The following is a 22,221-nucleotide window of genomic DNA, read 5'->3' as shown; positions in this document are numbered from 1 at the left end:
AACCAACTGGTTTGTATCCAACAACAACTAAAAATGGCATGTGGTTATGGTGCCAAAAAATAAGCAGTTTAATTCTAATTCGACATAGTAGAACTCTCATACATGAACATCCTTATGTTGTTATGTGCCAGCAGTAATGCTGCATGTGCCACTTACAAATATGACTGGGGCCTTTGTGTTAGCTAGCAGGCAAAAATGAGGGACTTGTTTTTGGGGTTGTTTCACAGGAGACAGGCTGCAGTAAATGAACTGTGAGAAAAAGTTTTTGTGCCAGCCACAGTCCTGTGTGTCTCATTTGTGTGTTGGACATAAATTGTGAAACAGTAATAAATGATTAGTTTTTGAGGTTTATGTGCATCTAAATGATGGATTATGAGAAAATCAGCCCCTGGGTAAAGACAGGTAAAAGACATCCAACCCTTTCTATGATCCCCAGACTGAAAGAGACATATTTGTAGTCATTTAAATCTCTCTTTGGTTCTTTTGCATCTCTTTGTGTAATTTTGTGTCTATTGTTTGGGAGTTTTTCCTCTCTTTGTGGTTGTTTTTGTGTCTTTTTTGGTCATTTTGCGTCTCTTTTTGGTCCTTTTGGCCCATTTTATTCAATGGATTAACTCATACTGAAATTTTTCTTGAGCTACAGGCCTCATCTAGAGAATTATGTAAGTTGAAATGAATGATACCACTTTTTTTTGGTGTCATGTCTATCACAGATCTCATTTTGTGTTTCATTAAGTGCCATTAAATCATTAAATTCATTATTTATTTGTGTTACGTCAAAACATCTTCTGTGGAAAAGGCCTATTACAACGACATAAAACAAGACATTACAAGGCTGTTTTTAATGTCCAAATGTGGAAATTCTTGTCAGTGTTTACTTTTATATTGTTGTCATGGAGTCTACTTCCTCCATTCCCGATATCTAACCAATCAATGTTGATATGTAGTATGCTAAAAGGAAGCTACACATTCCTGTAGCTCATGATGTTTGAGAAATGTTGTTCACTTGTGTTTAGTTTTTCTGTTCACAACGGTTTTCTGCAAGGGGACTTTAATTCCCTGACCTGTCTAACCCTTTTAGAGTGTATTTCCCCTGTTAAAATACCTGTGGGTAATTTGTTTCTGCCGAGATGGTGGTCAGTTTCAGTGAAGGGAAAATTGATGACACCTGGGTGGCACTAATTCCAGAGATCCTCCCTGATTGGCCACAGACAGCAGGTGACAGGGTATCAGGGGGTGATTGGTCTGTTTTCCTCTGTCCAGGAAAATGGAGGCGGGCCAGTGTTTTGTGTAAAGTGAAGATTTTTTTTCGCAGTAAAATTATAATTTTTATTCATAATTATTGTCAATAAATTCATATCATTGCTACATTATTTTCCATTCATATGCCACTGGCAAATCCGAGAGATGACTAGTACTTTCATTCATATGCTGATGCCTGTCGACATCTGCCCGATGTCTCATTTCCATTACACCAAATACAGTTATTGCTTACAATTATAAAAGCTAACACCATGTTCAGTGACAGTCACAGGATTAATGGCCTGAAACATCCTGTCATTTAATGCTGACAAAACTGAGATGTCAGTGCTATGTCATTTTGAGCTGTTCTATTATATAAGCCTGTGTATTCCATCTTGGGTTTTAAGTTGTGACAGCTGTCACGAGGTTTGTCCCATGTAGCCTATAGTAAGTGTTATTGAGGACTGTAGCTAAGTCACACTTTTCTGTCATACTTCAAACAGAAAAAAACTTTATGAAACCTCACTCTAATTCCTCCGTGTCTTTTTCAGCTCTGGTGGCCAGCAGCCAGGTGGAAGAAGAGACGGGATGCCCCCTCGGCCAGTTCCCATGTGGGAACATGAGTGAGTGCCTCCCTCAGGCTCTGCAGTGTAACGGACACAGAGACTGTCCCAACGGAGCCGACGAGCGGCGCTGTGGTAAGTCTGTGTATATGAAGTAGAATAATCGTAGTAAACAATCAAGGAGGCCTCAGGGAATGTATTATATATATTTACCACAAATAATAAGTAATAGATAGATTTCTATTTTTACCTTGTAATTTCACATGAAGATTTCTTTGTATTATCATAAAAAAGAACACAGTACATTTCTTCCCTCTGGCACACAACTAATCTAGTGGCAACTCTCGACCAGATATCAGTGCAATCTTTGCAGAATAAACAAACTTTAGATAACAACAAGGACATCATCCAGCAGGGAAGATCATAGTGATCATTGTGTAACAAAAATAAAAATCCTCATTTAATACTGTAAAGCAAAGGATGAAAGAATCATTGTTACCTCAAATATCATCTCACAGTTTCCCCTACGAGCAGAGTCTCAGTGTGTCTGAATGAGACCCTCTGAGTTGATCAGCCGGAAGATTAATTACTTTCAGATTTATATAACTTACACATATATAAAAGATTGTTTAACCAGACTAACAGCAGGTAAATGTGCACAATCATGACTTCACGAGAAACTGGACAGTATATCCAAAAATAAAAAGGAGTGACTTTACAAATGGTTTGGCATGAAGGTGTAAGGGCTGCTACTGAAACCCAGCCTCAAGTAAACAACACCTTTAAAAGATGTTAGAGATAGTTTTTACAGACGCTGTACTTCCATCCATTCGCAGATTAACAGGCTGCTCATCAGCAGATTCATGAGCCCTTCACTGACAACAGCAAAGAACAGCTTTCAGACAGTAAGATAAACCAACCTCTGCTTAGCTCATAGACTTCTACCACTCTGACAGTTTATTGTAAAGGTGCAGCACTGGAGTCCCTGTGGTCCGAGGGCGGGCTGCAAGAAATGTCATGCTGCAGCTTCTCAGCCATGACAACTTTAAGGTTGAACAAGATTAAGAATAGAGGAAGACATGCTTGTTACTTAATCAAAGACATCAACACGTGTCATTTTTTTTATTTTATTTTATTTTTTAGAGCAAATACAGCTCTTTTATTTTAGTGAAAACAACAGACCAACTGCAGCCGTGCTCTCCTGTAGCCTCTCTCGGGGCCTCGGCCATCTAGAGTGTGAGCGACTGGAAAAACCTCCTCGCCACGTTCTCTTCTGTGTTCTTTATAACTGTGAACTAACTGGAGAGAAGAGAAAGCCGGGAGTACACCATATTGTAAAATATCTGCCCAGTTTCAGAGATCTGTTCAGATTCACATCATAGTTCAAGACCAGGCTCTTTGTCTGATGAATATTTAGTCTTTTTTGGCAGCCATTCTACATTAAAACACTTTTCCATAGACACTGAGAATGAGCTATTCATGAATATTTTCCTATTTCTAGGGCATCAGTATTGCCAGTGTTTATCCCTTTGTCTGATAAAGTGAGCAATATCCAAAAACATTTTTCTAGTACATATTATGCTTTGAAAAACATTGTATTTGCCGCAGGATAAAAGCATATTTTCCATATCAGCTAGATCAAGAAGGAGCACAAATTAGTCTCAGCCTGGCTGTGGTTGTGCCTCCATGCCAAATAACCAGAAGCCCATTCTGTGCTGAATTATCTCTCCTCTTTCCCATCCTCCTCATCAGGCAGCCTGCGCTCACTGCAATGCTGTGCAGCATTGCCATAATAACAAGGATTTCAGAAAAAAAAAAAGCTCATCTAACAATGGGCACAAGGCCCTCACGCAGGACGCCATACCTCATCTTCTCAGCTGTCTTGTTTCTGCTGTGTTCCTGAAGGCGACAGTTGGCTCGCTGAGCATCTTGATCAGAGTCCTGCATACAGCTGATGTCGTGAACATGACTGTAAATTGCAAGTATGTGTTTTGAAGGGGCTGTCAGCGCCGGCTGACATGACTGCTGTCAGACTTATTTAGGTTGCACAAAAAGAGCATGGTTTATTATCATTCAGGAAATGACCAACTGACCATGATGCCAACTCCATCCTCCTCTGCATCGGTCAGCTGAGCTGTGACGCAAATGCTGCACTCACCGGGATTAGTGTGATACCTACAGTGGAGTTGCAGTGCTGCTAATAACACTGGTTACAGAATAGCTCAAGCACCTGTCTTTTTTGCTTGCTATCCCCTGAGCTTCTTGTTACTTATCAGCCATTATAAACACACATACCGATTTAGCTGCAATGAGTTTAAATGTGCGAATGTATAGATGTATCAGTTAGGCTCTAATTTCACCCAACTGCATGTGTTGACATGTGTGGTCTCCGCTGTCATCTGTAAATAATGAATAAAAATGCAGCGCTGCTCCCTGCTACACCTGCTGAATACCTGCTCTTTCTGCCAAGCTCACTGTTTATGAGCCGTAGGAGCTCGAGTGAATGGAGTCGATAAGAATGAAAAATACAGGACAAGTATGGACAGTATGTAAGTTAGTCAACTGGTAACAAGCTCAGGGAAAGTCTAACAGTGTCTGTACAGTAAGTGTTTCAGCTGATTGTTCGTTGGGCTGTGAGCACTGCCAAAGCACAGGTGACCTTCACTCAGTACTACACCAACTGCATCCTGTGTAGACACAGACGTACGACTGAAGCTGCTGCTAACTTTCTGCTCATTCCACACACACACACACACACACATATATATATATATAAGAGTTTCTTTTTACACCAATGAGCTGAGGTCGGATTTGTGTCACAGATTAGCACTAGTGGTAGTATAAGATGGTATGGGTTTGATGATCAGTACACTGTTGTTTGATATTCATAATCAGCCGTCGAGGAGGACCGTGCTGTCTCTACTACAAGCACAGTAGGTGCTGAAATATTAAAGTGAAAAGCAGCTCCGCAATTTCACCAATGCAACACACAGCCCTCATCAGAGTGCTGATTATCTGTTACCTGTGTGCAGCTGAGCAGACCATGGGAGTACAGATGAAAACTGCCAGTGGAGGTTCGCCTAAGAAGATATAATGTAGATATGGATATGAGGTTAGGTCAGACTGCCGAGGGTCTGGTCTTCGTTTTGCTAAGGGAAGGATTCGAGGTAATTTATGGTTTAGAGAATGGCGACTTGTTAGAGAGCTCAGCACAGCCTGATACATGTCAAAACAATTTACTTTTGGCACATTTCACCATGTGTATTCATACAGTAAATGGCAATTTCATCCTTCACATTTGCGATTTTTGAAGCGGTAATTCTAGGCAATTATCAAAAAAACCTTAGACACTTTATTTCCTGGAGATGACAGCAAAAAAAAGCAAAGTCTCATAAGCAAAGAAAAATATCATATCTCCTCATCACCAGTGAGACTTCAAAGCTATTTCTTAGCTGTGTTCACTTACCAGCCTCCAGTGCAGCATCAGAGAGGCTTTGAATGGTAGCTGACTGAAAGGCTGAGGAGGGTGCGCGCACTGAATGTGATGGCTTCTTTTCAGACAGCATGTTTGACAGCTCCAGTTGGCTCTGCCTCATGGCGCTGATGCGAAACCCCCAACATCCTGCAGCTAAACCCCAACATCTACACCAAAGCCAGTTTGTCTGAGAAAGTTGTTATTTACCCTCTTCAGAGCGGACGTGAGTGACCGCAGTTACGTGCATGAAAGGCAAATAATGAATTGATGCTTAAACCGATGACAGGACTGTTTAATTTGACCCGCTTACACTTATTAAAGTACCAGTCAGCCAAACATAGTGCAAGGTCTGACCTGACCGTGGTGTAATTATGTGCAACAGTTGTTTAGACAAACTTTTGTAAAGTATATAAGATGTGTGTTGATGAAGTTTTGCAGTAGACATACCGATAGCCTGGAGCCCACGTATCTTTTGATAGAATAGATCTCAATAACAGGACAGTCAGATTATTACATTCAGGAGTATTTACAATGGAACCAAGCTCCCGCAGTGTTTGAAGTTCTGCTGCCTGTCAAATCTCTTCCAAGTGTCGTTGAGTCTGTTCCCAAAATAACTACATTCTTAATTAAAAGTCTTCTCCTGTCCAAAATCTAGAGAAAAGCCATTCAAGGTGTGAAGATATGTCTGCCTGTGCTGCGGTGATTTCACAAAAGAAAATCCCTCTCTGCTGGTGATGATAATTTATCAGGACACAGTGTGGGACAAGATTGCTTTATGCTTGGCTGACTCCATTATTTACCTTTTATGCATGTAACCCAGCAACCTATCGATGACAATCAAGTAGTCTACACACACTCGTGTCTCCTGTGATGAACAGATAATTATTGTCTTTTGTTTGGCTTTGCAGGGGACAACATCGGATGGGCGGACTTATTTGGTCAAACTCTACAGAATGCAAATCCTGTGGACCAGTACTTCCTGAATGAGTGTTGTAAGTGTTTATGCCAAAATGCATGAATGTGTGTTATTGACCTCAACCATGTGTGTATGTTTGTTTGTTTGGAAATTAATCTGATGAGGATGTGTTATGTGCAGGGGCACAGCACCTTGTTGTTCAACACTGTCTCCCAGAGAGTTACATTCAGAGGCAATGTATTTTTTTTAATGAATGTGGCACCACAGCAGCAGTCTCCAGGAAGTGGTTGGGGGTGGATGGTGAGTTGGGTCTGAAATCACTCACTCATTCACTGCTCCCTACTCACTATCTAAGGGAGTATGTAGAGGACTGTATATTGAGCTAAAAAAAACCCACTTTCGTTCAACTCATCTTTATTTCAGCGCGAGCGCAGTGCATGATGGCATATATTGCTTTTCACTTTTCAATAATTCTCACTTTACATTTGGACAGCACTACAAAATGGTAAACTGACTACATAGTGAAGTATATATGGAGTAATGAGCGATTTCGGACACGGCCCAGATCTGTCCCACCAGAGATCTGTGTTTGCATCCTGAGTCCTGTCTGTGGTTATGTTTAGGCAACAAAAGCATTTAGGTTAAGGTTACGGAAAGATTATAGTTTTTGTTAAATGTAAATAAACATGTTATGTCTGAAGTCACTGAACTGTTTCTGTAGTAAATCAGATTACTACCTTTCTCTAACCTTAACTGAGAGCTGTGAGAGTCTAAACAAAAACCATAAAACAGTGAAATAATGCTGTTGTGGTTACAAGCAGATATTGTTCTGCCAGATCAGTTATTTTGACAGAAAACAAATAGTTGCCTGAACATTTTACTCATGCATTCAGTTTCAACACATTTGCAACTTGCCAGATATTTAACAACATTACAACATTACATAATAATCCTCATTACGTTGATAGAAAACATAATCTTGTCCCAGTTACGTTTCTGGCGTTTCTGTGAACACAGCTGTGAAAATGAATTTGCCTTGGGGACAATAAACTAACTAACTAACTAAAATGTATTTGTTGTTGCGATTCAGTCGGTTGTAACAACAAAAGATGAGGCTCTGACTCCATTCTCTGTCCCTCGTTATATTTTTTTCTATCTGTTACAAAATGATTTACTGTACAAAATAACAAGCCGCTGCCGGGGAACAGCACAGGTGAAGACGATGGGAGATAATAACCTCATATCATTCAGCAGAGATGACAGTTTTTGATTGTCTCCCTAATTTGTCTTGATTAACTTGTGGTAAAAACAAATTTCCACTCTGTGGAAAAGGGAGCTGAAACAATTAGTTGATTAATCAAAAGCTGATTGACCAAAAATTAAATCCACAGCAGTTAAGTATTCACTGGTTGTACATTTCCCTTCCCAGTACAGATTCTGGTACCTCAACATACTTTGCTTAAATTTAAAAAGCTGCGCGCCACACTACATAGAATTCACTGAGGAAGTAATGTGACACCAGGAGTTGCTGTGAGTCAGTGTCCTGCTGTGACAGAATGAATATTGCTGAAAGCAGAAATACTTACTCTTATAGTGACACTAATGAGAAACTTGTATTTAATGCGGCTTGCTCTTGATAGATGATGCGCTTCATATGGTCAGTATTAGCCCCAACACTGATCTGGCATATATAACTTTGATGAAATGTTTGTTATTTGCGGAGCCAAAAAAACATTTACTAGTTTCTGCTTCTCAGAAATAAGGATCATTGTAAATTGGATAATGTTAAACTCTGGGAAATGGTGAGTTCTCATGAAAGTTTCATGTTGTCTTATACAACAATTGGTATTCTGTAATAAACCTCTATGTTAAAAATCAATTGTGTAACGCCTAATTGTATGCATGTGTGTGTGTGTGTGTGTGTGTGTGTGTGTGTGTGTGTGTGTGTGTGTGTGTGTGTGTGTGTGTGTGTGTGTGTGTGTGTGTGTGTGTGTGTGTGTAGTTTTGCAGGAGTATCCAGAGAGTTGTGACTGCATACAGACAGATGTCAGTTGTGTGGAGGTGAATCTGCAGGATGTTCCTCTGCTCTCTCCAAACGTGACCTGGCTGTAAGTGTCCCCTGACTGTAATGTGTGTGTGTGTGTGTGTGTGTGTGTATTTGTGTCTTTGCACTTCTATATTTGGTATCACCAATCTGAGTTTGAAGCCTCCACAGTCCCTGTTTCTTCATGGATCTATTTCCGACTTGAACCTGACTTCAGAATGGACGGTGTAGGTTGTAATTAGCAGCAGAGGATCTGATGATGAAAACTTCAATCCTTTTGGACATTTAAATGATTTTAACACACAGTACAAATCACAGAGATGATAAGGGTAATTGGTTAATTAAATGTGTGCTCTTTAGTGGGTTATTAGCAACAGGATCTTTGACAAAGGGCTTTTGAAGAGCAGAGGAATGAGCTAAAAAAAACACGGTGGGTGGGTGGGGGGGGGGGGGGGGGGTAGCTACTGAATCAGTCACAGCCTCAGAGCAATGCCAGAAACCAGGGTTCACACTTATTATCATCTCCATGGAAACCTGCATCCCCTCGAGCCCACTTCACCAGCAGGTAAATCCTCAGGGACTAGAAAAGCACCCAGCATCAGAAGGACAGTCCAAAGAGCAAGAAGGCTAAAAATAAATTCTCTTGTTTTCTGGTCTTTGTTGAGTTTCACATTTTGATGATTTGGTTCGGGAACAGTAGTTTATCTTCGTGTCCCACACAATGTGGAAAGTTCAGCCTCATTAGGGAATAGGCTTGTCTGGACAACTTTTGTTTTGTGTATGGATTAAACAAGAGATATGTTGATTGGCAGATTTTTTTACCTTTAGAGACAGTCAGACAAAGTATTCTCCTCCACCTCTGGTCTTTATGCTTTACACCGCTGTCCAAGTAAAATGATTAAATCAATACAGCTCCTTTACTAATCATTTGTCAGATGTAATTGAATTATTTACATTGAAAATATCACAATCACAATGTGGTTTTACCTCAAATCAAACTTTGCTATATTATATTAAAGCGATACAATTTCCATTCAAGGCAAACTCAAAGTAAAATTTACCCAATGTCATTTTAACATAAATATCATCATTAAAACCTAAGTATGTCACATTAATCTAATATGTTTTTCATTAAGCTAAATATACCAGCATTACATTTGTCAAAGTCAGTTTCCTTTATCTGTATGTTAAGATCTCAGACCAAAAATCTGCAACCAATTCCTTTAAATTTTCTCATTTCAAACAACTCAAACTCCGATTTAGTTTATTTTACTTTCCTTTTTTTTTAGTGGGTGAAGAAGAATTCTTTAATCCATTATCTATACCTTCTGATAGAGTCTTATAGAGATTGGTGGGTAATTTTAGTGTCCTACAACTCTGTCTCAACTTCTCTGCATCTAAAAACTAAAAAAAGTTTAGTTTGAGGACTCATTGCTTAATTGAATCATCCATTCCTTCTCAAGTTGGTCTCTCAGGAGGAGCCTCACATTATTGATCGCTGTGTTGCCTGAGAAACAATAAAATTACTCAAATTACCCACTTGACCTTCTAAAAGTTGTTCATTTTGAATGATTTTGTTAATAGCAGCCTCGTTACCTTCATTACTAATTAGCTTAAAAATCAATTATATCCTGATCACGTCACGTCATCATCAAGTCAGCAAGTTTCTATTGATTTACATAAAATGGCCTTCATCTCTCACCCACACCTTTTAATCTTTACTTTCAGCTTGATCTCCTGATGTCCTGGTGATTTATCAGCCTCAAAGCACAGCACAGTAACAAACTGGACAGACTTTGTTTCACAGTCTAGAGCCAAACACAACAAGATGTTACTAACTTGTCAACAATCACAGCTAACACCGGGATCTTTGGGGAGTTTACTTATCTGTTTTCCTCCTTCTATATCTGTCTGGCCTGGCTTAGCTTTCGATTTTAGATTTAAGATATGACTCAAAATCCACTTGAGCACAGAATTCCTTCCTCTTGGAAGGATTTTCCAAAGTCTACACACAAAAAGTGACTGGGCCTTTGTTGCAACCGCACAGTGGAACACACAGCAAATCGGACCCTTTACTTTTTGTGCACTCAAATGTATTATTACGTTATTTTTCTGCCTTTGCCGTGTTGGTGAGTGATGTGATTTAGATGAACTGTCTTTGTTCTTCGTGGTGCTCTTTATACATTTTTACCCTCATATGCTGAATGCATGTAATAACTATCATCAATCCATCCAGTTTCTACTGCTCAAATACACTTACACTTACACCTACTTTCAAAATACACTTAATACCTTTTATTAAATTCCTAAGTCTTCACTACATATACTACGAGTCTGGACAGGCATGGATGTAAACTAAACCTTTTTTATGGGATGTGGATATTGTCCATTGTGTTTGCACTGCATCTACTCCCATTCAAAACAAGTTTTTTTGTTCCTGTTTGCATTTGATGTGAAATAGGAAATCTCATGATCTTTATTTTACCTTCTCTGCAGTATCACTGGATTATTCTGAAGATTTTAATTAGTTTAAAGTCTGGTGTCATCGTGGAGCTTTAGTTTCTGCTGGTTTTGTTTCTGTGGTTGGTTTTAATGTTTCCTTTTTGGCTGCACTGCAAGAGCAGGGCCAGCCCAGCCAGTTTTGGTCTTCAAATGATGTGTTTGGTGATTTTGTCAGATGACGTCATGGTTATAAAATCAGGATTTTAGCCGAACAGAGCAGCAGCTAGGAAATGGCTTGGAAGTTAACACGTAGTCTTCATGAGCCATGTTATAGACACTATTTCAAACTTGTTCTATTGTCTGATAACATAAACAGAAGAACATGTAAATGAGAAAAGGTTTATTGGAAATTCGGCTGTATTGACAGGTGATGCGTCCGTTACTGTGGAGATTTGGCTGCAGGAACTTTTTAAAAGCCGTTTCTGAAAAAAGCAGCAGTTTATTGCACATAATGCTTCAGACCTTTACTCTTCTCTCTCCCTCTCTCTCTCTCTCTCTCTCTCTCTCTCTCTCTCTCTCTCTCTCTCTCTCTCTCTCTCTTTCTATCTGAGTGTATCAGCACTCCAGGTGTCTGTTTATGCAAAATGTGTGTTGTTTTTCTAACATGTGCATTTCCTGGTTTGTGTTACAGGTCACTGAGGAGCAACGAGATCCGAGGGTTGTTGGATTTTGTTTTCTCTGAATACTCTGCCCTACAGAGACTGTGAGTATTTTTGTGCTTGTGTTGCTTTCCACATCCTCACAGTGTACATTAGTGCTCAAGTTTAAGAACAGCCTTTTTATTGAAATTTACTGTCAGTGGACTCTGATAGAACAAATAAACAACTGGAGATTAAAAACAAGGCAAAAGTACCAACATTTATCATGAAGTTTAGTCAGAACTGTGTGGCAGATTAAACCCCATCCTAACACTCAGCCTTTTCGGGTGGATTCAGTTGTTCTTTCGTTATTTCAAGACATTTTAGATGCACAGTAAATTACCATTAAACTGTGTTTCTATTGCTCATGTTTTCTAGTTTCTAATGGCACACATTAAACCATTTAATTTGCTGGCACATTAAAGTAATGGAGCTTCATTGTCGCTGTTGTTTTTGCCTGTTCGCCTGTTATTCAGTCGTTGAACTCGCTGTTTTACCTTTTTACATCTATTACCTCTCATAATCTTTGCAGACACAATGTATGTCACTTCAGCTCAATTTAAAATACTTCATCTCATCCTTGTGCGAGATACAGAAAGTAGTACACTAACCGGAAAGTCGTTAGTTTGACTCCTGGCTCCTCTAGTCTGCATTTCAAAGTCTCCTTGGGCAAGATACTGGACCCCAAATTGCCCCTGATGTATCAGTGATGTGAATGTGTGTGTTAATGGGTGAATGTGGCTTCCATTGTGGAGTGCTTTGAGTGGCTGATAAAGACTAGAGGAGTGCAGTCCATTTACTAAGTGCAGTTCATTCCCTCAGAGGGGGATTTTAGGGTAAGTGAGTCAGTAAACATAAACACTTTATTTAACCATATAGAAATACAGATATGACAGAGCTGAAATTAAGTGTTAGTGGTTGTAAGACTCTGGGATTAGTGCTGCTGAAGAACTAAACTAAATACTGGGCTGATTTCTTAAGATACTTAAGTCCTCTCTTTTCACTTCTGATAAATACAGAAAAAAGCAGTGAAGGGGAAAGACATTGGGACATTTTTGAGTCTCACCTCCACGGTGCATGTTAGGTGGGACAGTGCGTCATCATGCAGGCGTCATTCTCTTGAACGGTTCATAGAAATTTCATACGGATCAGACGATCTGGTAAGAATCAGGGAGCGCTGTCATTTTTGCAGAGAGGATCACTTTCCTGCATCAATCTGCATATTAATGAGGGAACAGTGATTAGGCATTAATTGCTGTAACCAGATATGCTGTATGCAAAGACAAAGATGATGATGTGAAAGTCTTCGCTTATTAATGAGCATATTGATTTAATTAGGAATAAACGATAAATTGAGGAGAATAAATAGTAGAAACTTCATACTTATACCACAGGCACCCCATATGCAGTAGATGATCTTATTAGATTTTGCTGTGCCTTGCTGCATGAATTTGCATTTAAATGAGGAAAAACTTTTCAAGTATTCTTGATGAAAAACTACTAGTACTGTGAACATATATGTGTTGTAATGGTCAAGCTCTCAGTACATTTACCCTGATTTAATTTAATTTCCAGTATATTATAGTACTCTCACAAATTGGCATGACCTTGTCCTGACACAAATTAAAGAGAATATCAAGATATCAAGAGGGAAAACCAGCACGGCACAAGCAACCTTCACACTCTGTAGTGAAATATAATAAATCCATCTTCTTCATGATTATTAATGCCTCCTTTTTGATGTCATAAAATTGCCTCCAGATAACATTTAACTACACAGCGTAGTGACACGACATAATGTACCATGTCATTATGTGACTTACTGGGCATTTTAAGTGAAAGTCAAGGCGACACATTATAGGATTAGAAAAGGTCATTTGAGTCATTTATTTGTTGTTTATTTGTTCAGATATGAGGCTCAGAAGGTGAACCATAAGTGGATCAAAGAGTTAAAGCTGCTTTTTTGTTTCAGTTGGAGTAAGGTTTAGCACAACGGTCCAGTACCTCTTCTTTGGAGGGTTGTGTCCATGTGCACTTGTTTTTAACACTATGCTTAATGAAGTGCACAATGATGAATAGCTCTCTGGGTCTGTCTGCAGAATCCTGAATAGTAATAGCTTCTAAATCATGAGGAGCACACACATTCACAAACATTTTCAGATTAAAGGTCGGTAAGTGCTGGTTTGTTATTATTGTGTTTTTAAGTGCATCTGCAGATGATTGCCCCCTGTGTGCTGATGTGGAGAAATGTGCTGATTAGTGTATTATCCTGTCACTTTAGTATAAAAAGGGAAAGAAAAGACCGTACACCGGTTGATAATTATGATATTACTCGAACAACAGGAAATTAATCCCTTTGACAATCTGTTCAAGTCAAGATTGTTTGTATGTGTGTGTGAATGATGTTTATAATCATGAGCGAGATCAATGGCTTGAGTTGTACCTGCAGGAGTTTGGCATGAAAGAACAATCCGATAAATTTCCCCAATTATGATCCTGATCCTCACTTTTTCTCTTTTCCCAGGTTTCTTCAGAACAACAGCCTCCACTTCATATCCCAACATGCCTTCAGCGGCCTGCACGGTTTAAAGAAGTTGTAAGTAACCTGCTCACTTCATCAAATGACAGCAGCAAATAGCAAAGAAGCTCCTGAGTAAGTTCCAGAGGTTTTCACCAGAGTGAGAAAAGGTGTCGTTATCTGTGTACTATGCCTGCAGCTAATTATTTTTTCCATTATTGATTAATCTCGTGGTTATTTTTTCAATTAATCAATTCATTGATGACTGAAAAGATGACATTTTCAGATGTCTTGTTTTTGTTTTTTGTGTGAAAACCCAAAAACCTTCAGCTTACAATGATATAGGAGAAAGAAAACCTCCAAATCCTCAAATCTGAGAAGCAGACGCAACAAATTTTTCTTAAAACATGATACAATTAATTTGTGTGGATCAGGTTTCTCAGTGAGAACTTGATATCCTCCCTCAGTCCCGGTGTGTTCAGGGATCTGCATGAACTAGAGTGGCTGTGAGTAACACACACACACACACACACACACACACACACACACACCAACTCTTCCTTTGATAAGTATAAAAAAACAAGCGATAAAAGTTTGGTCAAATTATTGCATGTAATGTAATATTATTGTATATTTTTGTTTGTTCGTTTGTTGGTTTGTTTTTTGTGGCAGGGTTTTGGATCACAACCCACTGAGCATCTTGTCCCAGGACACGTTCATTGGGCTCCAGTCGCTCATGTATCTGTGAGTCGCATCATTTATTCTTCAACATCATTATCGTCTCTATTGAAATGAGGGATGTATGAGATTTCTGTTGTGCATGTATCTGTGTAGTTACAGTTTGAAGAAAATGAGAATACGGGAAAATAAACGTTTTAGTCAGACCACAGAGATACATCTGTTAGTTTTTAAATATACTATAACATTTTAAAATGAAATGAAATCCTCAGTTTTCTTTTCCTTTATTTTTTGTTTTCCTCCAAATGATCAGATGAGAACAAGAGCTTGTCAAATGTGTTCCTGATCATACCCTGTTAATAATTTGTGTAGCTAAATTACACACCTCATTTCATGCTCAGTCACGTCTCTGTGTTATGATGGTGATCAAGTATTGTGCGAGTCAGTGAAGTCTTACACAGGGTGACAGTGTAAGTGGCTCCTGGCAATTTAGTTGTGTTTATTTCATAAGACAGTGAGTCCAGTCACGTCACGACAAATTTATTTATAGAGCACATTTCAAGATGACAAAAATGTAAATTACAATTAAAATAATAAAAAAAAACTAAATAGATGAACAACATAATAGACAATAAGTCTTGAAGCAGTGTCTAATTTACATTAGATGATGCACTTTAATAGCTTTTAGTCTTTGTCCTCTTTGTTTTTCTCTATAATTTACTTCCCTGCTTAGTCTCCGTCCTGACGTCTCACATTTCTGTCTCTGTTTTTACCTGCTACTCTGTTTGTCTCGTCCCATCATGGTGACTGTCCTCTCCTTCATCCAGCCTCTTTGACCTGGCTACCAACGCTACCCTAAATTAAAATCTATCCGCCTAATTTGAAAACCCTCAATTGGAGGAAGGAGGAGAGGAAAGGGGGGGTGGGGGTCTGTGCCAGGCTGCCCCGGCTGTCTGCTGCAGTGGCCAAAAACAAAAACTTTTTGCATTGAAATGTTTGCTGATTGGCCACCATCTTTGAAGTCACACCATTGGAGAAAATCAAAAGAAAGCAAAATTCGAAGCAGTCCCAGCATGGAAACCGCATCATGCCAAGAAGACACATGACGGCTTCAACTTAAAATAAAGTTGACAAAATGTTCACTGTGATGGATCACGCCATCTGTTGCAGCAATATCATCTAGTAATTGTGTTTTTTATTTTGATTTAATTGTGTATATATGATTTTTAGATGCTTTAGATACTTAAATTTTGCTGTTGCAGACATGAGATCAGTTTGCTGTGCTGTGTGTTTTTACAAGAAAATGAATTGAATGAAATTTATTTATTTATATTGTTTGAGCTTAATAGAATTAGATTCCTGCAAGATGTGCGCGCTGACTTTCAATTTCCTGTTGTCTAACAAATTATTTCTTTAATAGCTTTCTAGATGTAATCATTTACCCTCACCACTTGTTGTCAGCTGTCAAAACGAGCCACGGGTCTTTTGTTTCCGGGTGTACACGCTGGAAATGAGAGAGCAACAGTGCAGCAGCTCTGCTCTGCAATGGCGGGAACTTTTAATCTCTGTTTTTTTACAATCAAACCTTCTCCTTCTCTCACCAGGTCCATGGTGGACACCGCACTGCAGCAGCTTCCTCACCCGAGCTTCTGTCAACACATGCCTGCCTTGGTCTGGCTGTGAGTCTGCTTTGACAGTGTACTTGTGTGTGTGCAGGTGTGTAGTGCATGTGTGTGATTCAGTAGATGGCTGTGCTCTAAAGAATTTAGCAGATAGACGGATGTGTGTTTGTGTGCGTGCGTGCGTGCATGTGTGTGTGTATGTGTGTGTGTGTGTATGTGTATTTGACAATATGAGGATGAGTGGTCCTCCTGACTGCATGAGAGGTGAAGTGTCCTCGGCTGATGTCACCGTGGTCGGTCAGCTCGACCAGCTATTTTTGGTTTGTGTGGACTGTAGAGCAGCCGCCAGAAGAGTCTGACATTGCAATGACCTCATATTATCTGTAGCTTTTATCTGTTTCTGTTTGCAGCCTCTCAGCATTCATACCCATTACGCTTATTTATATTCTAAAGCAAACCATGTCTGTCACTTTGTTGCCTTCCCTCTCTGTTTTTTCTCTCTTTTATCACCCTCAAGCAAACAGCAAACTAGACAAATAAGATATTTTATTCCTACTCTTATGACATATGGAAACAGTTAATTTAGTTGAAATTGGATGAACTCAAAGAGATACAGAATATTTGCATCTGATCACCACATGTGTTTCTGTGTCATTTTTTATTCTGCTTTCAGGGATCTTGAGGGAAACATGATTCAAACTCTCAACTACTCTATCTTGAAGACCTGCAGCAAGCTTGAAGTTCTGTGAGTTTCCTTCCTCTTATAAACATAATGAAAACCTAAACGAGTTTACGAAGTTTCCATTCCATTTAGGGAGCGTTCTGAAGTTGCCCAAAAGATAAACTATAAAATTAGGTGCTTTTCCATCAGCTGGGACGAAGTACATGAGTTGGTTTTCTAAATGCAGCTACATCAGACTCCCTCGCCACATCAATCGGTTACTGAGCGATTGTGTGTCTGCTATCACTTACACCATATTGTCTTCACGAACAAAACGCTTCCTCTTCTTCAAGTGTTTGATATCAATTTTCCATTATCTTTATATTATTATTACATGAATCAAAGTTTACATTATTATTCAGTGCCATGTTTTCACTGGTCTCCTGTTTTCATGGTAATTTAAAGTTAGTTATTCTTCTAAAGGAGCTGGCAGTGTATCTGAGAGTGTTATCAACGTTTCTACAAAGGTTTACATTTTGATTCACATTCAAGTAATTCGATGAAACTTTGGAAATATCAGACTTCGAGCCGACTGTGACTCCTGCAGCTGAAGTATTAAATCCATTGCATATAGGTCAAGAACTCTTGTGTATAAACACACAGTTATTCAATTATTACATTTTCAGTGTAATAGGAATCGATCAATTACCTTGTGTACTAACCCTGGGGAAGCTTTTAATTGCTCTGTGTATCTCCTCTGTGCACAAACACAATCTGGGTTTGATGTTTCTGTTGTGTTTCATGTTGAACACTAAAAGGTGTTAAGATGGTCAGCTTGATATTCATTCCTATTGTCTGAAGTAATAATGTTCCAGACACACCACTTAAACCTCAATGTGTTTAAGTGAATGTCCATTTTATTTCCGATGCAGTTTCTCCATCTCTCTCTCTCTCTCTCTCTCCATTTCTCTCTCTTTCTCTCTCTCTCTCTCTCTCTCTCTCTCTCTCACACGCACGCACGACACATTTGTCTGCTTTTACATCATTTCATTAGTGAACACAAACAAGAGCAAACACTCGGCAAGGTAACCAGTTCCATCACATTTCTAAGACGGGGTCAAACGAGGACACAAATAGAAAAAAAATCTTCCCCAAAAAGTGGTGAGGGGCAAAAACTACAGACACAGCAGAGCCCTGCAAACGTTCGTTTTCACACCAGTTATTCATTAATGTGAAATCTTCATTCACAAAGCACTTTTCAAAACAAGGGTAAAAAGTTTGCAATTTCAAAATTACACAAACAAAATAAAACCGTGTCTTCACACAGAAATTAGAGTAACTTTTAATTTCCCCTATTTTTAAACTAATGTAGTTGTGTCAGCAGATAGAAGTGTTTATTAATGAGCCTGCGACCCAGAAGTGGATGCTGGTGTTTAAACAGAATATATAGTTAAACCTGCTCGTACAACAACATGCCACAGATTAAAAAAAACAAAAACTAACATCCAATAAAAGTGGCAACAAGAAAACACTCAGACTGAGTGTAATGTGCATATACTTAAAGACCTTTAAGCACAGAGTACACTACAGTGCACAAGTAAATATAGATGAAACACCTAAAATAAAACTTGAAACATTAAAACATATAGAGCTAGACTTGTGGCTTTTAGAGACACATTAAAGTAGTAAACTTAAAAAGCAGTGGAGCGGGTTTGAGTCCTGTCCGAGGGCCTTTGCTGCATTTGATCCCCTCTCTCTCTCTCTCTCTCTCTCTCCTCTCTCTCTCTCTCTCTCTCCCTCTCTCTCTCTCTCTCTCTCTCTCACTGTGTCCATCAAAATAAAGGCAAAAATGGCTGAAGTAATAACTAAAAAATCTGGTTCCTTTTGTCATTTCAGCAACTTGAAAATGTCACACATGCGTTTACTTGGAACAAACTTTGATTTCTGTAATTCCCCTGAAACTGCACTTTGGAGGGAAAATATCTCCTGCCTGCAGCTACACAGTGAACATCAGAGGAAAAGCCAGAATCTGAAACTACACCAAAAAAAAAGTCATGAAGGCATCCAGAGTTCACCTGTAGCTGTTGATAATGTTCCAAGAAACAAATTGAAGGCTTTCAGGGTTGGCGTCATTCACCTGAAGGACATTTGTAGACATGCAGCACTTCAGACACATTTTCATCATCACCAGGTTTCACCATGGCTGCCAAACAGAAATACAAGCTGTCTGCTTTGATTTGCAAGCCGTGTGACGACATTAATGACAGGTGTTTTAAAACCCTTGTGAGGTATGTTTTCACCACCCTATAAAAGTACATCCCATTCCCAAAACAGGAATGTCTCTGTAGTAACAAATTCGGTCTTCCTGTAGTTTTCAAGCCACCCAGTGATCACAAAGCTCCCTCACACGAGCTGGTGTAGAAAGTCGGTGCCTTTATAAGTCACAGTTATAACATCCTCAGAAACATTTACAGGCCTTGCTATCGTCTTCTAAGGGTTTTTTTTTTTATTACTAGTAGCAGAGAAATGGGTTTTTGAACAAGATGTAAACCTTTTCTCACTGGGGACAAATTATAAAGAACAAGATGAGTCATCCAGATACACTGACATCTGTGTGTGTGTGTGTGTGTGTGTGTGTGTGTGTGTGTGTGTGTGTGTGTGTGTGTGTGTGTGTGTGTGTGTGTGTGTGTGTGTGTTATGTCTGTGGTTATGTCTCATCTGTTTTCCATTCAAGAACTAAACCAATGTGGCGTGTCTCTTTTATTGGAGACGTTTCTGATCATTTGTGACTTTTATCTGCACCATGTCTAAACCTAACATGGAATATGTGGCCATAAATAACAGGAAGTTCGACAGTTTGACCCCGGGGTAACAGCGGCTGTTTGTCTCTTATTGACGCCGTTCACATGTCCTTGAGCAAGGCAGTTATCTGCCATGTGCCCCAGTGTTGTTGCTCTGTAGTGTGTAGTGAGTGTGAATATGGGAATGTGTATATAAAGTGTTGTTGAGTGTTGAGTCAGTGTTAACGTAAGGAGCATTGTGGGAAATGGTAACCATATATCTCTGCTACAAATGAGATTGTATCCAGTCCCAGCAGGGATCCACCACGGGGATCGAAGCACCACTTTGTAGCACTCTGCATGGTTTCTGACAGCAGCTCTGTCCTGTTCAGATTGCTGATGGACAACAGGATACAAACGGTTCCTGAAAACACCTTCCAGTCTCTGTGGAAACTGGCTGAACTGTGAGTTGACACCACATCTTTCTCAGTCTGCTCACATAATCAATTACATTTAAATCCTCTGAAAGTAGATAATAATAGGCAATTTAATGCGTTACTGGGTTTCAGGGAAAAATGTAATCTGTATTATATAAAGGTCTATAGTGGAGTTTCTTACCGCTGACTGAGAATGGATTTTTCTCAAATTGGGTTAGTTTATAAACTAGCAGTAGAACTTTTTCCAGCACTATCTAAAATATCTAATCATGAAAACATCATACAACAATTCATTGTTTTCAGCTATTTACATAAAACACACTGATCAAAGTATGGGAGTTGCTGTTTATCATTACTTAGTGGTTAGGACGAATCAATTCCCAAAATGTTAGAGAAACCACATGAGGTCTGGATTAGTGAATTATGTAAATTACATCTCACCATTTAATGAAGTTAAAGTTGATTATGTTAATTCATGGATGGATCCCACATTGGCAACATAGGAATATGAAAGCAGTGAGTTTGTTTTAACTCGCACCAAAATGTGTGTGATGTTAGGATTCTGAGATTTTCGGAGCAAGTAGGATGAATAAACAACCACAAATAACAAATGGTTTGGATTGAAATGATGACATATAGGAAACGACATTTGAAATGAACATAAAATGATAAAGGATTCATATAAAAGTCTTCATAAAAATAGAGCGCTGTGTTAAAATGAAGCTGATGGATAGAAATGCGACAGAAGTGATGTTAGCTGAGATTTATTTAGTCAGTATTTGTTATGGATAAATCCCAGCAAGGCAAATAAAACAGTAAATGCTCAGATGATTTCCCTGCTCATGATGAACAGTAGTGTTTCTTAATTTGATCCCTTGTTCTCAAAGACAAGTTGGGAAAGAAAATTGTGTCATTTAAGAAGAAGTTTGGTTCATTTTATGTGTGAATTAAGTTTCTGTATTTGATTTAAAGACTGTGTTGTTATCAGCTCTTTGCACGCATTTTTCATTTTGCTTGTGTCCGTTTTCCTTCTCTCTTTCTCTTTCATTCTGTTTAGGGATCTATCCAGCAACAGGATCAGGGAGCTGCCAAAAAACACCTTTAAGAGCCTTTCCAAGTCGCTCCTCAAACTGTGAGTAACTTGTAGTTTGTGTGAGGATTATAACAGGAGAGGATTAAAGTGAAATGATAGACACATCACTCGGATCTCCAGTTTTGAAGTTACATTCAGAGACTATGTCCTTATCTTACTGGTAACTTTGCACTTTATTTGGATAATTGTGCACTTTACACTCCTACATTTACAGTTACAGTTAATAGTTACTCTACAAATTAAGATTTTACATAGAAAACACACATTTTTCTTATGATATTTCATATTATTTTACTTTTACGCTGTAGTTTTGCACCTTTTACTTAAGTAAAGGCTCTCAATACTTCTTCCATCTGAGTGGCCAAGAACCAAAATATCAAAAATGGAGCAGTCGGTCCCCACATGATGAAAACTGTGCCATAATCTGCATCTTGTTCAAAACAACATAAGGACAAAAAAAAAAATGGATGGATGAAATGCTTGTGATGGAAATTTGCCTGCAACTATTAACATTTCTGTTGCTTTTCAGTAGAAAGCTTAACTAACTGCTGCTCGCCAGCAGAGCCAGCAACACTGCCAGGCAGAGCACTGCCTCATGAATAATACCATTATAAAGTTAATGAGCTCCAAACAGTTTCATTAGTGGTGAGTGTGTGGCGCTGCAAAACAAATTACATCCAGTAAAAAAATGTCAGATTTGTTTCATAGACATAGCGTTTTTATTCTTGTTTGTCTTAGGACAAACTCCGATGTCCTGAGAGTCTGAGTCTGAAATCACTTTCACACAAAGTTTGAATGATCTTGACAGGAAGAGTTTTTTAATGTGTTGCATGTTCAGCTGTGTCGTGCGGCTGAAGAGTAACCTGTGGGTCAGAGTTGTGGTTTCTGGTTGGATGGTTCACAAAGTTAGTTGAATATGTTTTTTTACTGTGGCTGCAAAGTGGAATAATGCAAAAAAAAAATTATTTTATTCCAATGTTTCATCTCAGTGATCTTATACCGCTTAGTAATTTCACAACAGTTTAAGGCAGATCTCCGTCTGGTTTTGGTGT

At 38.9% G+C, this 22,221-nt stretch overlaps 1 protein-coding gene across 2 annotated transcripts in view; it reads left to right on the top strand.

Annotated features, from left to right (window-relative positions):
* rxfp2a (relaxin family peptide receptor 2a) overlaps positions 1–22,221 on the top strand; it is a 61,722-nt gene that overhangs the window by 25,802 nt on the left and 13,699 nt on the right. For both annotated transcript variants that reach the window (XM_056398158.1, XM_056398157.1), the window contains exons 2-12: positions 1,794–1,940; positions 6,189–6,272; positions 8,199–8,304; positions 11,374–11,445; positions 13,905–13,976; positions 14,333–14,404; positions 14,571–14,642; positions 16,181–16,255; positions 16,872–16,943; positions 20,032–20,103; positions 21,134–21,208. In XM_056398158.1, coding sequence (XP_056254133.1) covers positions 1,862–1,940; positions 6,189–6,272; positions 8,199–8,304; positions 11,374–11,445; positions 13,905–13,976; positions 14,333–14,404; positions 14,571–14,642; positions 16,181–16,255; positions 16,872–16,943; positions 20,032–20,103; positions 21,134–21,208 — 851 coding nt within the window. In that variant the 5' untranslated portion in view covers positions 1,794–1,861. The remainder of the gene's footprint in view (positions 1–1,793; positions 1,941–6,188; positions 6,273–8,198; positions 8,305–11,373; positions 11,446–13,904; positions 13,977–14,332; positions 14,405–14,570; positions 14,643–16,180; positions 16,256–16,871; positions 16,944–20,031; positions 20,104–21,133; positions 21,209–22,221) is intronic.

This window comes from Seriola aureovittata, chromosome 15 (assembly GCF_021018895.1).
Source record: "Seriola aureovittata isolate HTS-2021-v1 ecotype China chromosome 15, ASM2101889v1, whole genome shotgun sequence".
In the NCBI taxonomy this organism is placed as follows: domain Eukaryota; kingdom Metazoa; phylum Chordata; class Actinopteri; order Carangiformes; family Carangidae; genus Seriola; species Seriola aureovittata.
The sequence above is the reverse complement of the archived record's forward strand: the minus strand, read 5'-3'. Positions and strand labels throughout refer to the sequence as shown.